At 46.5% G+C, this 13,910-nt stretch overlaps 1 protein-coding gene across 1 annotated transcript; it reads right to left on the bottom strand.

Annotated features, from left to right (window-relative positions):
• Window positions 1-7,961: 7,961 nt before the first annotated feature.
• LOC123108147 (BTB/POZ and MATH domain-containing protein 1-like) lies at window positions 7,962-9,773 on the bottom strand. Its single transcript, XM_044529986.1, has 2 exons — window positions 9,609-9,773; window positions 7,962-9,525 (listed from the first exon to the last, which is right to left on the bottom strand). Exon 2 carries the CDS (start codon window positions 9,456-9,458, stop codon window positions 8,403-8,405), a length of 1,056 nt encoding a protein of 351 aa, XP_044385921.1. The 5' UTR covers window positions 9,459-9,525; window positions 9,609-9,773; the 3' UTR covers window positions 7,962-8,402.
• Window positions 9,774-13,910: the final 4,137 nt, after the last annotated feature.

The following is a 13,910-nucleotide window of genomic DNA, read 5'->3' as shown; positions in this document are numbered from 1 at the left end:
GTATATCTACTTAATGAAACACAAGTCTGAAACCTTTGAAAAGTTCAAGGAATTTCAGAGTGAGGTTGAAAATCAACGTGACAGGAAAATCAAGTTTCTGCGATCAGATCGTGGAGGAGAATACTTGAGTCACGAGTTTGGAGCACACTTAAGAAAATGTGGAATAGTTTCACAACTCACGCCGCCTGGAACACCTCAGCGTAATGGTGTGTCCGAACGTCGTAATCGCACTCTGTTAGATATGGTGCGATCTATGATGTCTCTTACCGATTTACCGCTTTCTTTTTGGGGCTATGCTTTAGAGACTGCCGCATTCACTTTAAATAGGGCTCCGTCAAAATCCGTTGAGACGACACCGTATGAATTATGGTTTGGGAAGAAACCTAAGCTGTCGTTTCTAAAAGTTTGGGGATGCGATGCTTATGTCAAGAAACTTCAACCTGAAAAGCTCGAACCCAAGTCGGAAAAATGCGTCTTCATAGGATACCCAAAAGAAACTATTGGGTACACCTTCTACCTCAGATCCGAAGGCAAGATCTTTGTTGCCAAGAATGGGTCCTTTCTGGAGAAAGAGTTTCTCTCGAAAGAAGTAAGTGGGAGGAAAGTAGAGCTTGATGAAGTATCACCTCTTGAACCGGAAAATGGCGCAACTCAAGAAAATGTTCCTGAGGTGCCAGCACCGACTAGAGAGGAAGTTAATGATAATGATCAAGATACTTCTGATCAAGCTCCTACTGAAATTCGAAGGTCCACAAGGACACGTTCCGCACTAGAGTGGTACGGCAACCCTGTCTTGGAAATCATGTTGTTAGACAACAGCGAACCTTCGAACTATGAAGAAGCGATGGCGGGACCAGATTCCGACAAATGGCTGGAAGCCATGAAATCCGAGATAGGATCCATGTATGAAAACAAAGTATGGACTTTGACTGACTTGCCCGTTGAGCGGCGAGCCATAGAAAATAAATGGATCTTTAAGAAGAAGACAGACGCAGATGGTAATGTGACCATCTATAAAGCTCGGCTTGTCGCTAAGGGTTATCGACAAGTTCAAGGGGTTGACTACGATGAGACTTTCTCACCGGTAGTGAAGCTGAAGTCCGTCCGAATCATGTTAGCAATTGCCGCATTCTATGATTACGAAATATGGCAAATGGACGTCAAAACGGCATTCCTTAATGGTTTCCTTAAGGAAGAATTGTATATGATGCAGCCGGAAGGTTTTGTCGATCCTAAGAATGCTGACAAAGTGTGCAAGCTCCAACGCTCGATTTATGGGCTGGTGCAAGCATCTCGGAGTTGGAACATTCGCTTTGATGAGATGATCAAAGCGTTTGGGTTTACACAGACTTATGGAGAAGCCTGCGTTTACAAGAAAGTGAGTGGGAGCTCTGTAGCATTTCTCATATTATATGTAGATGACATACTGTTGATGGGAAATGATATAGAACTCTTGGACAGCATCAAGGCCTACTTGAATAAAAGTTTTTCAATGAAGGACCTTGGAGAAGCTGCTTATATATTAGGCATCAAAATCTATAGAGATAGATCGAGACGCCTCATAGGTCTTTCACAAAGCACATACCTTGATAAAATATTGAAGAAGTTCAATATGGATCAATCCAAGAAGGGGTTCTTGCCTGTGTTACAAGGTATGAAATTGAGCTCAGCTCAATGTCCGACCACGGCAGAAGATATAGAAGAGATGAGCGTCATCCCCTATGCCTCAGCCATAGGTTCTATTATGTATGCCATGCTGTGTACCAGACCTGATGTTAACCTTGCCGTAAGTTTGGTAGGAAGGTACCAAAGTAATCCTGGCAAGGAACACTGGACAGCGGTCAAAAATATCCTGAAGTACCTGAAAAGGACTAAGGAAATGTTTCTTGTTTATGGAGGTGACGAAGAGCTCGTCGTAAAGGGTTACGTCGACGCTAGCTTCGACACAGATCTGGATGACTCTAAGTCACAAACCGGATACGTGTATATTTTGAATGGTGGGGCAATAAGCTGGTGCAGTTGCAAGCAAAGCGTCGTGGCGGGATCTACATGTGAAGCGGAGTACATGGCAGCCTCGGAGGCAGCACATGAAGCAATATGGGTGAAGGAGTTCATCACCGACCTAGGAGTCATACCCAATGCGTCGGGGCCAATCAAGCTCTTCTGTGACAACACTAGAGCTATTGCACTTGCCAAGGAGCCCAGGTTTCACAAGAAGACAAGGCACATCAAGCGTCGCTTCAACTCCATTCGTGAAAATGTTCAAGATGGAGACATAGAGATTTGTAAAGTACATACGGACCTGAATGTAGCAGATCCGTTGACTAAACCTCTCCCTAGAGCAAAACATGATCAACACCAGAATTCCATGGGTGTTCGATTCATCACAATGTAACTAGATTATTGACTCTAGTGCAAGTGGGAGACTGTTGGAAATATGCCCTAGAGGCAATAATAAAAGCATTATTATTATATTTCCTTGTTCATGATAATTGTCTTTATTCATGCTATAATTGTGTTATCTGAAAATCGTAATACATGTGTGAATAACAGACATCAACATGTCCCTAGTGAGCCTCTAGTTGACTAGCTCGTTGATCAACAGATAGTCATGGTTTCCTGACTATGGACACTGGATGTCATTGATAACGAGATCACATCATTGGGAGAATGATGTGATGGACAAGACCCAATCCTAAACATAGCACAAGATCGTATAAGTTCGTTTGCTAGAGTTTTCCAATGTCAAGTATCTTTTCCTTAGACCATGAGATCGTGTAACTCCCGGATACCGTAGGAGTGCTTTGGGTATGCCAAACGTCACAACGTAACTGGGTGACTATAAAGGTAGACTACGGGTATCTCCGAAAGTGTCTGTTGGGTGACATGGATCAAGACTGGGATTTGTCACTCCGTATGACGGAGAGGTATCACTGGGCCCACTCGGTAATGCATCATCATAATGAGCTCAGAGTGACCAAGTGTCTGGTCACGGGATCATGCATTACGGTACGAGTAAAGTGACTTGCCGGTAACGAGATTGAACGAGGTATTGGGATACCAACGATCGAATCTCGGGCAAGTAACATATCGATAGACAAAGGGAATAGCGTACGGGGTTGATAGAATCCTCGACATTGTGGTTCATCCGATGAGATCATCGTGGAGCATGTGGGAGCCAACATGGGTATCCAGATCCCGCTGTTGGTTATTGACCGGAGAGTCGTCTCGGTCATGTCTGCTTGTCTCCCGAACCCGTAGGGTCTACACAATTAAGGTTCAGTTACGCTAGGGTTGTAGGGATATGTATATGCAGTAACCCGAATGTTGTTCGGAGTCCCGGATGAGATCCCGGACGTCACGAGGAGTTCCGGAATGGTCCGGAGGTAAAGATTTATATATGGGAAGTCCTGTTTCGGGCATCGGGACAAGTTTCGGGGTTATCGGTATTGTACCGGGACCACCGGAAGGGTCCCGGGGGTCCACCGGGTGGGTCCACCTGTCCCGGGGGGCCACATGGGCTGTAGGGGGTGCGCCTTGGCCTAATGGGCCAAGGGCACCAGCCCCACATAGGCCCATGCGCCTAGGGTTTGAAGGGGGAAGAGTCCTAGGAGGGGAAGGCACCTCCTAGGTGCCTTGGGGGGAGGGAAACCCCCCTTGGCCGCCGCACCCCCTAGGAGATTGGATCTCCTAGGGCCGGCCACCCCCCCTTGGCACCCCTATATATAGTGGGGGAGAGGAGGGACTTCATACCTGAACGCCTTGGCCTTTGGTTGCCTCCTTCTCCCTCCCCAACACCTCCTCCACCTCCATAGTGCTTAGCGAAGCTCTGCCGGAGTACTGCAGCTCCATCAACACCACGCCGTCGTGCTGCTGCTGGTGCCATCTCCCTCAACCTCTCCTCCCTCCCTTGCTGGATCAAGAAGGAGGAGACGTGGCTGTTCCGTACGTGTGTTGAACGCGGAGGTGCCGTCCGTTCGGCGCTGGTCATCGGTGATTTGGATCACGTCGAGTACGACTACATCATCACCGTTCTTTTGAACGCATCCGCTCGCGATCTACAAAGGTATGTAGATGCATCTAATCACTCGTTGCTAGATGAACTCCTAGATGATCTTGGTGAAACGAGTAGGAAATTTTTTGTTTTCTGCAACGTTCCCCAACAACGTGATCGGAATCGATCTGAGTAATCGCGCGAAGCGACGCGAGGGGCAACGCATGTCCCATTCAGGAGAAGCGAAGACCCGGTCAAGGACCTACCGGGTCGGGTCCGCTTGGCGGTTAGTCCAGGTGAACCTAGCACCAACCCTATCTATCTCCCGGAGCCCCATGTCCGTGATGTAGTCGTTAAACATTTGCATCCGAGGGAAGTTGATCAAATTATTGCTCTTATCCTCCTCAGACCGGATGAGGTTAAAGTTGCCGCCCACCACGACCGGTAGCTGGGCGGCCAAGACCTTCATGCGGATCTCAGCAAGGAAGGCCTCAGATCGGCTATGATCTGCTGGTCCGTAGACGGCAATGATCTCCCATTTGAAGTTGAGTGCCCGCTCAAAGATCTCCATGCCGACGAAGAACTCGCCCCGGTCCATGCTTCCTACCTCAAAGGTGGCATCCTTGACTCCTAGAAGGATGCCACCCGAGTGGCCTGCGCTCCCACTAGAAGGGAGCCAGTGCCAAGCAAAGAGGTCGGAACTCAAATGTTCGAGTTCCGAGAGAGAAAATTCAGTGTGCGTCGTTTCTTGAATGGCCACAATGTCTATACGCTCGTTCCTCATGTACTCGATCAGTTGGCGGCGCCGGCCGTCTTGACCGAAGCCGTGGATGTTCCAGAAGAGGGTCCGCATCACGAGATCATCGGGGGGCTACTTGACCCCAAGACTCGGGATGTTCCGCAGTACAAGTACATTTTATTATAGAAGCGATTGATCATTGCAGATCCTAATAGTATGCTATGGCCAGTATGTAGAACAGATGAGCGGTGCATATGCATATGCTTGTGGTTGTTTCCTTTTTATATCTTCAGTAGATGATTTGGCGCTGAGAATAGGCTGATTCGTTTCTAATCTTTTGTTGTTTCCTGGCGCTTTAGTGTTACATCATCGGTTTGACTGATTCAGTTTCTTTTTTCTTTGGAATCATTATGTATCTCGATTTCTGAACCATGGAGTTTGGTAATATAACTACCTAAAATTTGACAAGATCATCTTCAATATCATGTACTAATGATGTACTAACTCTGAAATGTACAAGATATATTGGAGTACATTTCATAATTATAGAGTTATGCATGCTGCATGCTGCTTCCAGTGTCACATTTGATTTGTAGTTTTGAGCTCCGAATTTTGATTGCAACTTTGAAGCACTTGTATGGTTTGCCGGATGAGGCCGGCGATTTTGCTGCTTCTTTGAATCATCTGTTTCCGTGGAAGTAGCCACTAAAATGGATGCTAATCTGGCACAAGTTTAGACGCATCGATTCCGAAGTTTCGTAAAGTGATTTTGAAGTTTTTTTTTGCGGGATAGTGATTCTGAAGTTCAAGTACCATATATCTTGGAAACATTAGCAAAGACCGATGAAGCAGTTATCTGCTACGTGGGGGAACAATGAACAAACTTGGTGAAGAGCTTGAGCACTTAACTTTCAAGGAGCCACACACACCCTTAGTAACTAGAGCATCTCCAACAGGACCCCCCCTCCCCTCGATTTCTTTTTGAATTTCTATATGTGTAATTACTTCGGAACTTGAATCTGGGTCCAGTTTTCTAGTCGTGTCCCCAATCAAGAGGACCCGTCTCTCAAGTCGACCAGGAAGATGATAGCCCTGTATTTCCACGAAAGTATAACTCTCACCATCAGGATACAATCCTTTCTTTGGGCAGGCAGCCTGGACAAGAAACGCCACCCAACCAGACCCCCAAAACCATCCCAAATGTGAAGGCTATCCGATACCCCTCAACCCCAGCCCAATATGTGCGGGGATTTTGGGCCATCTGGACGCGTCCACCACGTCTGATCCGACAGGCCGGACCCATTCAAAATTCCTCCAAATTGATCGATCCACCAAATCGCCCGCACGTCTTCTAAAAAAAAAAACTAAATCGCCCGCACTCTCTCCCGTATCCGTCCACCCTTTCCGGCCGCCATATAGGATGGCTCCATGCAGTCTGTGGGGGTCCCTACCGTCGTGAACAAGGTGAAGAAACTAACTCGGCTGCATATGCTTCCGGTTTTGTTGTGTTTAATTTCAGTTATACCGAATAAGCACTCAAATTTTGTTGGACTATGCATCGGTACACTAATTCTCTGAAGTTCCTGTCTCTGATGAATGCACCTGAAGAAATTGACAACTTCTCCGAGGAATTCGACAGCTACCAGAAAGACAGACGGCTAGGATGCGCTTCACTTGTCAAAGATCAACGCCCCTCGAAGACCAAGGGCTCCCCTGTTCAGTCAAGTGTCTGACAACGGCTACAGTTGACTGAAGTTCTTTTTGAAAACACACAGTTAACTGAAGTTTAACTACTGTGAGCTTCAGTTAACACCTTTTTCTACGGGGAGCAGTTAACTCTGTTCACTGTGTGTAATTTCAGTTCCTCCCATGATTCTTTGATCCTGTTATCATCTCGGTCACCAAGTATTATTATCTGTAGCTACTGCTAGAACTAGACTCCTTGGTAGATCAGATCGTTCCCCATGACCTGTGTCCAGTGACTTTAGTACATCATCCCTCCTTCGATAGCAGTAAGTACATCATATGTTTCGTGGTGCTTTAGTTTTACCTTTTATGTTTGACTGATTTAGTTTCAGTTAAATTTTGCAAAATATTGTCCGGTTTTAAACCCGGCCGGGAGTTTGGCGAGAGGGGGGCAGCACAGAGGAGGGAGCGCGAGTTTGATCCATAGTACTCCCTCCGTCCGAAAATAGTTGTCATCAAAATGGATGAAAAGAGATGTATCTAGAACTAAAATACATCTAGATACATTCCCTTTTACTCTTTTTGATGACAACTATTTTCGGACGGAGGGAGTAGCTGTGACTTTTGAGGTGCTGTTTTTAAGGTTGGTTTGACTCTTCATGCTGCCTTCGGTGTCACGTTCCAAGATAGATGTTGCCTGTTGGCAGTTTTCAGCTCTGAATTTTGATTGCAACTTTGAATCACTCGTATGATACCCGTAATCAGGCCATTGAATTGGATGGATGCTAATTTGGCGCAAGTTTTGACACCTGGATTCTCAAATTCATAACTCCAGTATAAATTATAAAATGCCCAACATGCTAATTCAAATACACTTTCAGGCAAAAAAACGTCAAAGACAAAGGACAGACGAAACATCACACTTGGATACACATTCGTTAAACTTTGGTTCAAACGAAATGAGTACACAGTGCTTCGTCGCTACTGTTTCAGTTTAAGCTAATTACATGCGACCATGATTATAAATTCTAATAACATGCTACGGCCAACACATACTATTGAACTTCTCCATACGCTACAAGCCTGACGCAAAGGCATGGATTCATGTTGTGCTTAATTGTCCGTGCCATAACATTGTTTCCAGACATCACTTCGGTTCGGTTCGCCATCAACTGGGAGCACCTGCACTTTCAGATCAGGCTTGTGAGGCTGTGACCAACTCATATCTTCATTCCCTTTGCTATTTGTATAGAAGAAATGCGATTTTGGAGCATTTTTCATTTCAGAAACAGTTCTTCGTTCTATAAGACTTGCCAATTTAATAAGCAAATTTTCTCTCTCTGACCTACAGCTTGCTTCTATAATGCCATTTGTATTTTGCTAACTAAATCTGAAAGAAGTAAAAATGTCTCTGCACTTTTTCAAGCCACGCACTTTTTATCCCTGAAAATTTCTCCTTATAAATTGGTCTTTCATACAACAGAATCTCTCAACTACCAACTCACATTATAGATTTACATCGATTACCCCTGCCAATTTGACAGTTCTTTCTCTTGTGTTACAATGATGACAAGTCGCGCTACTGACGAGCTGCGATTCATCGCGTCTTGGAAAGACCCAAGGGCCTCCGGAGCCATGGTGGACTGGCAGCGAGAGGGCACTGAGACGAATCTGAGAGGAGACAAACTTTTATAGAAAGTCAAAGGGAGAGGGGCAACAAATGCTCAACAAAGGGAAGGAACTTCTGAAAAAAAAATTAAGAGCAAGTCTTACAGGTAGCAGAGAAGCACTCTAGATAAAATCAACAAACTGATAAATAAAAAGTTCTGATTTGGACAGGTTGATTAGGGCGACTTTCACGCCATTTATATCACTTCAGAATTAACCTAACCACTCTTGGATTCATCTAACATTGAGCTGATCATCCCTACGAAAATTTGGTACGAGAAATTTAGCAAATCTACCAATATAGTTGCTCATGCTTCATGAAAACTTCCTTCTCTTCCCCAGTTCATCCACAATGAAAGATGGGCAAGTCGCCTTGAGATCCTTTAAGCGTTGGGTTCCCACCACATCATCCATGAAATTTGATAATTTGATAAATTCAAGGCAAGCATCCTTAAGCTGGTGGCAGTTATGTCGCTCAGCAAAAGCCAATGTGGTTGTGATGGTGTCCACATTCAAATCCTCGCAAAGGATGCTTTGGCAAACCAGCTTGAGCCTATCCATTGCATATCTATCCGCGGCCACTAGTAAAAGCCGGATCATCTCTGTATCCTCGCTGCTAGGCAAAGAGTCAGTATAGATGAAATGGAGCAGGGCCTTGAAAATGGCAGGTTGCGTGTCCTTGATGGTTATGCACTCCCCCAGCCTCGCCTTCTGCATCGACCCATAGAGCTCTGCTTTGAAAACAGGCGACCTCATAGTGAGAACAAACCTATGTGCTTCAATAGTCTCTCCTCCAACAATGAAACTCACATCAAATCCTGTCATTTCTTCAAGTAGCTTGCTGACATTCTCAGTCATGTCAGGTTGTGGCATGTCGATTTTGGGGAATGATTTGGTTTCAGTAACATGTGGCATCTTGAAAACAGTGACGATGCATTCGATCGTCAAGCGATCATCCCTAAGGTACGGAGATCCCTCAAACTCACTTCGCCTCATGAAATAAGGAGTCTCAGGAGCAAAGTTAGTGAAGTCACCGGAACTGAAAGTTCTAAGTTCTGTTTTATGCACTGAAAATGGGAATCCAGTGTACTGGTCCACGAGCCTCATGTCACAGGATGCCCGGAGTTTAACATTGTTGCTCAAAAGAATGAGATATACTGAGATGTAATCTAGGCCATATCCATTAAGCCTGTCGGGATAGAAGAAGATTCCCCAGTCATGGCTGCCGACGGAGAAAATCCCAGACCTTATGTAGCTATCCAGGTCATGGCCCATGCCCTTGTGCTTGCTGTAACCCAAGATATCAAACACATGTGTGCCTTGATCCTCCTCTAGTGGGGTGCACACAGACACCGTCTTACATGTTTTCATCTGGTGACCAGGAGGAAGATTGCCGGACGGAATAGAAAAAATTGCTGCCACGGTGTCCCGCACTAATCTGATGGTGTTAAAGAAAAGGGGTATTAATCACAGTGGAAAGCAGAGGGAAAGAGAAGCAGCACAAGGGGGAGCGGATCGAACCTTCAGGTCTGTGATGGAAGAAGGCGGCGGTGGCGAGATGAATATGAGATGAAACCACGATACTCGCTGGGCGTGGGGTTTCTGGTATCCAGCACTCCTACGGAACCGGATAGAAACAGATACCAGATTGGAGCAAGATTAGTTGGTTATAGAACGCTAGAAGCTAGCGAACGATTGTGTTCGCTAGTACAACGTCCCAGCGCGGACCCTCTTTGGGCCCTGTCTATAAAAAGGCCCAGAAAAACAAAATCTCAACATAAAAAAACAGAGGGAAAAAAGCACGGGGCCAATTGAAAATCCGAAAATCTAGGAAATTCATAAATGTATGTCCACATGATTTTTTGGGCCGCACTACGCATTGGCCGGCGGATCGTTTTGAAACATCTGCCGCCTCCTGCGTCATTGGATTGAGGCATAAATAGCCGTTTGATCTCCCAAATGAGGCGCGTGAGGAATTGCAACAAGGTAGATGTTGCACAACTCGCTCTGCAACAATTGCTTTGTTGCAAAACCACTAAAGCATTATTTTAATCCAAATTTTTTTCTTCAACTTTTTTGCAACATAGATGATGTTGCGGGAGAACATTTGCAACAATGGTGTTGTTGGAGAATTATTTTTTTCGTCTTCACCTTTTTGCAAGATAGATGATATTGCGGGAGGACTTTTGCAACATGAATAATGTTGCTGATTTTTTTTCATTGAAAAGATGTTGGCATCTGCGGTGTGAATCAAGAAATTTATGCAACGAGGATGATGTAGCGAGAGGACTTGTTGATGTTGCAGATTTTTTTGGCAATGAATGATGATGTCCCAGTAGCACCATCGTCGTTGCCGTCGCCTTTTGCATCTCTGTTGTTGCAACTGCAACAGAGAGACGACCGATGATGGTCGGGGATGACATGGATGAGGACGGGGGCGCCTGTCCCAAGCTCGGGAGCACCGCGATAGCCGACAGCCCTACGGCGGCCGACCTTCATGGTGGAGATGGGTGGCACCGGAGGCGCCCACACCCAACCCAGATGCAACGGCATCAATTTTCATGTCACGTGCTACCTCATCTCTAATGGCTAGGCCTTATCCACTCGTGTGTGTGTGTGTGAGAGAGAGAGAGTTCAAAGAGGGAAGAAAGGTCTAGCGCTGGGTGGGCTGCCTCCTTATCCTTTCCTCAGATAAAAAAGAGAGATCGACTAGAAAACGAAGGCCCGACACAGGACACATGTCACACGGACGAGGCGGCGGATGCTCGCATGTGATCCGCCGACTGAAGGTAACCATTTTCCTTATTGCCATGCTCTAGTGAATAAAACTAGGAAAACTATTCCCATCAGCCGGCGGATGCTACTATTGCATTTTTTTCCATCGATAGACACGTGTCCTTGCGGTCCGAAGCAAGACCTGCCCCTTGTCTAGAAAAATCACGAGCATTGCATCTCCTTCTCCGCCTCTTTATGCCTACTTGCAGCCATGGCCACCACTCGAGTGTGCACGCCCAAGCACCGCTCTGGCCACCATTGGCCCAGCTACGCCACTCCAACCTCCCGTCTCGTCCTCCGCCGTCGCTCTGGCCGGCGATGCATTTTATACTTATCGCAACAAGCACCTTGTTGCATAAGTCCTCCCGCAACATCATCTTTGTTGCATAACTTACTCAATTCACACCGCACACGATGTCAATATTTTCAGTGAAAATCTTCGCAACATCATTCATGCAAAAATCCTCCCACATCATCATCTATGTTTCAAAATGTAAAGACGAAAAAACCCCGCAACAACGCCTATATTGCAAAAGTCCTCCGGCAACATCATCTATGTTGCAAAAAAAGTGAAGACGAAAATAAAAAAATTCCAAGCAAAAACAATGCTTTCGGTGTTTTTGCAACAAAGTTGTTGTTGCAGAGCAAGCTACGCAACATCTATCCTGTTGCAATCGTAACACACCTCATCAGGGAGATCTGACGGCTATATGTGGCTCAATCCAGTGGAGCAGGAGGCGGTTGATGTTTTCAATTAATCTACCGGCAGATGCGTGCACTCCCCATAATAAAACTGCCATATATTTTTAAAAAAAATCATAGTGTAACTACAACAAGCACAAAAAAATGACATAGTTAATGAGTAGATTTAGGAAAAATACGCAACACCGGGGGCAGCCTTCATGTTGATGTTATATAGGATTACATGCCTTGGACGCCAAGGGAGATCTTCATGATTCACAAAATATTCAGTAGGTTGAGATATTCCTATGCAAAGCAACTATACAGAAGAGTCAGGCAACCCAGTTATTTATCCATGACACAAGCCAGAATTGATGCATATAATGGCATAAGGTCTGAGGATGTCATCGGTGGCTCCTCAGAGCATCTGCTCCCGATAGAGTGGGGAGGAATGCTATCCAGCCAATGCCTCGTCGGCCCCTTGAGTTTGAGCGACAAGTACTTGATGGCGTGGATATCGTCTCTGTTGGCCATGTGGATGTGGAGGAGGAAATCATCAATCGACATGGCTGGATCGGTAGTTCCATCATACTGCTCGATGTTGATGGGCTTAAATCCATCCGGGAACTGATGTTCCATCACCCTGTTAGTGAAGCAGATCGGTTGAGCAGATCCTCTGAACCAAACAATGTCTTGCCGGACGTTGGGAGACATGCGGGCATAAGTTTGTTCCCAAGCTCGGTCATGCCTGTTCAACCAGGCATTGCAGCCGTTGCGCCCGGCCGGTGCACGCCCCCTTGATCCATAGATGGACGGAGTAGGGGATTGGTTAGCTTCTATCTGTCGCTGTGCGCCGTAGGGCTCGAGATATTCAATAGGGTATTTTTCGTCACGGCGTGTCGCTGTTTGAGCGTGTAAATTTTCTCTTGTTGGCTTGTCGCGCCCTTTAGGGGGTCGATCAAGTGATCGGCCCAACCGTGTATTAAAAGCATGTTGTCGGTGACCTCTTCGTCAAATTCCGGCAAAAGAAGCCGGCGGGGGTAAGACTTAGGCGTGGTGTGGTGCCATTCCTCGAGGTCTTGTTCGGCGAGAGGATTTCTATCCACTTGTCATTCAGCGTGCTTTGATCGGCTTGCAGCTGTTGTTGCTTCCTCTTCATACTCCTGGTAGTAACTACCAGACGCCGTCTGAACCGCTCCTGCTCAAAGGGGTCTTCGAGGACTACGTAGTCAGCGGTTTTGAGGCTGTCATCCTCCTCGGATTCAGGTAAATAATTGTTGTCAACCCCGTCGAAGAGATCATTGGGGTCCTCATCCTCAGATATTCCTGCGGGGCTGTTTTTATATTCTAGGGAGGCTTGAATGTCCTCTCCCTGGTTATCAGCTTCGCCGGCCGCTGTGCCGTCGGCGGCGGCGGTGGTGTCGTGACAGCTAGGCCCCTCGTTGGTGAAGGAAATATTCCCTAGAGGCAATAATAAAGTTGTTATTTATATTTCCTTATATCATGATAAATGTTTATTATTCATGCTAGAATTGTATTAACCGGAGATGTGTCTCGGTCATGTCTACATAGTTCTCGAACCCGTACGGTCCGCACGCTTAACGTCCGATGACGGTTTGTATTATGAGTTATGTGATTGGATGACCGAAGTTTGTTCGGAGTCCCGGATGAGATCATGGACATGACGAGGAGTCTCGAAATGGTCGAGAGGTAAAGATTGATATATTGGAAGGTTATATAAGGCTATCGGAACCCCTGGGAAAGTTATTGGGCCTAATTGGCCATAGTGGAGGAGAGGAGGCAGGCCACAGGAGGTGGGGCGCGCCCCCTTGCCCCAATCCGAATTGGACAAGGGGAGGGGGCGTGACCCCCCTCTTTCCTTCTCCCTCTCTCTCCCTTCCCTTTTCCCCCTCTCTGTTGGAAGGGAAGGAGGGGGGCGAATCCTACTAGGTTTGGAGTCCTAGTAGGACTCCCCCCCTTGGCGCGCCTCCCCCTTGGCCGGCCTCCTCCTCCCCCTCCTCTATATATGTGGGCAGGGGGCACCCTAAAGCAGAACAGACAATCTCTTAGCCGTGTGTGGTGCCCCCTCCATAGTTTAACACCTTGGTCATATCATCGTAGTGCTTAGGTGAAGCCCTGCGCTGGTAACTTCATCATCACCGTCGCCACCTGTCATGCTGACGAAACTCTCCTTCGTCCTCAACTGGATCAAGATCTTGAGGGACGTCATCGTGCTGAACGTGTGCTGAACACGGAGGTGCCGTACATTCGGTGCTTGGATCGGTTGGATCGTGAAGACGTTTGACTACATCAATCGCGTTAATAAACGCTTCTGCTTTCGGTCTACATCGTGGACACACCCTCCCA

This window comes from Triticum aestivum, chromosome 5A (genome assembly GCF_018294505.1).
Source record: "Triticum aestivum cultivar Chinese Spring chromosome 5A, IWGSC CS RefSeq v2.1, whole genome shotgun sequence".
NCBI classification, from domain to species: Eukaryota; Viridiplantae; Streptophyta; class Magnoliopsida; order Poales; family Poaceae; genus Triticum; species Triticum aestivum.
This window is presented reverse-complemented; position numbering and strand designations above follow the sequence as displayed.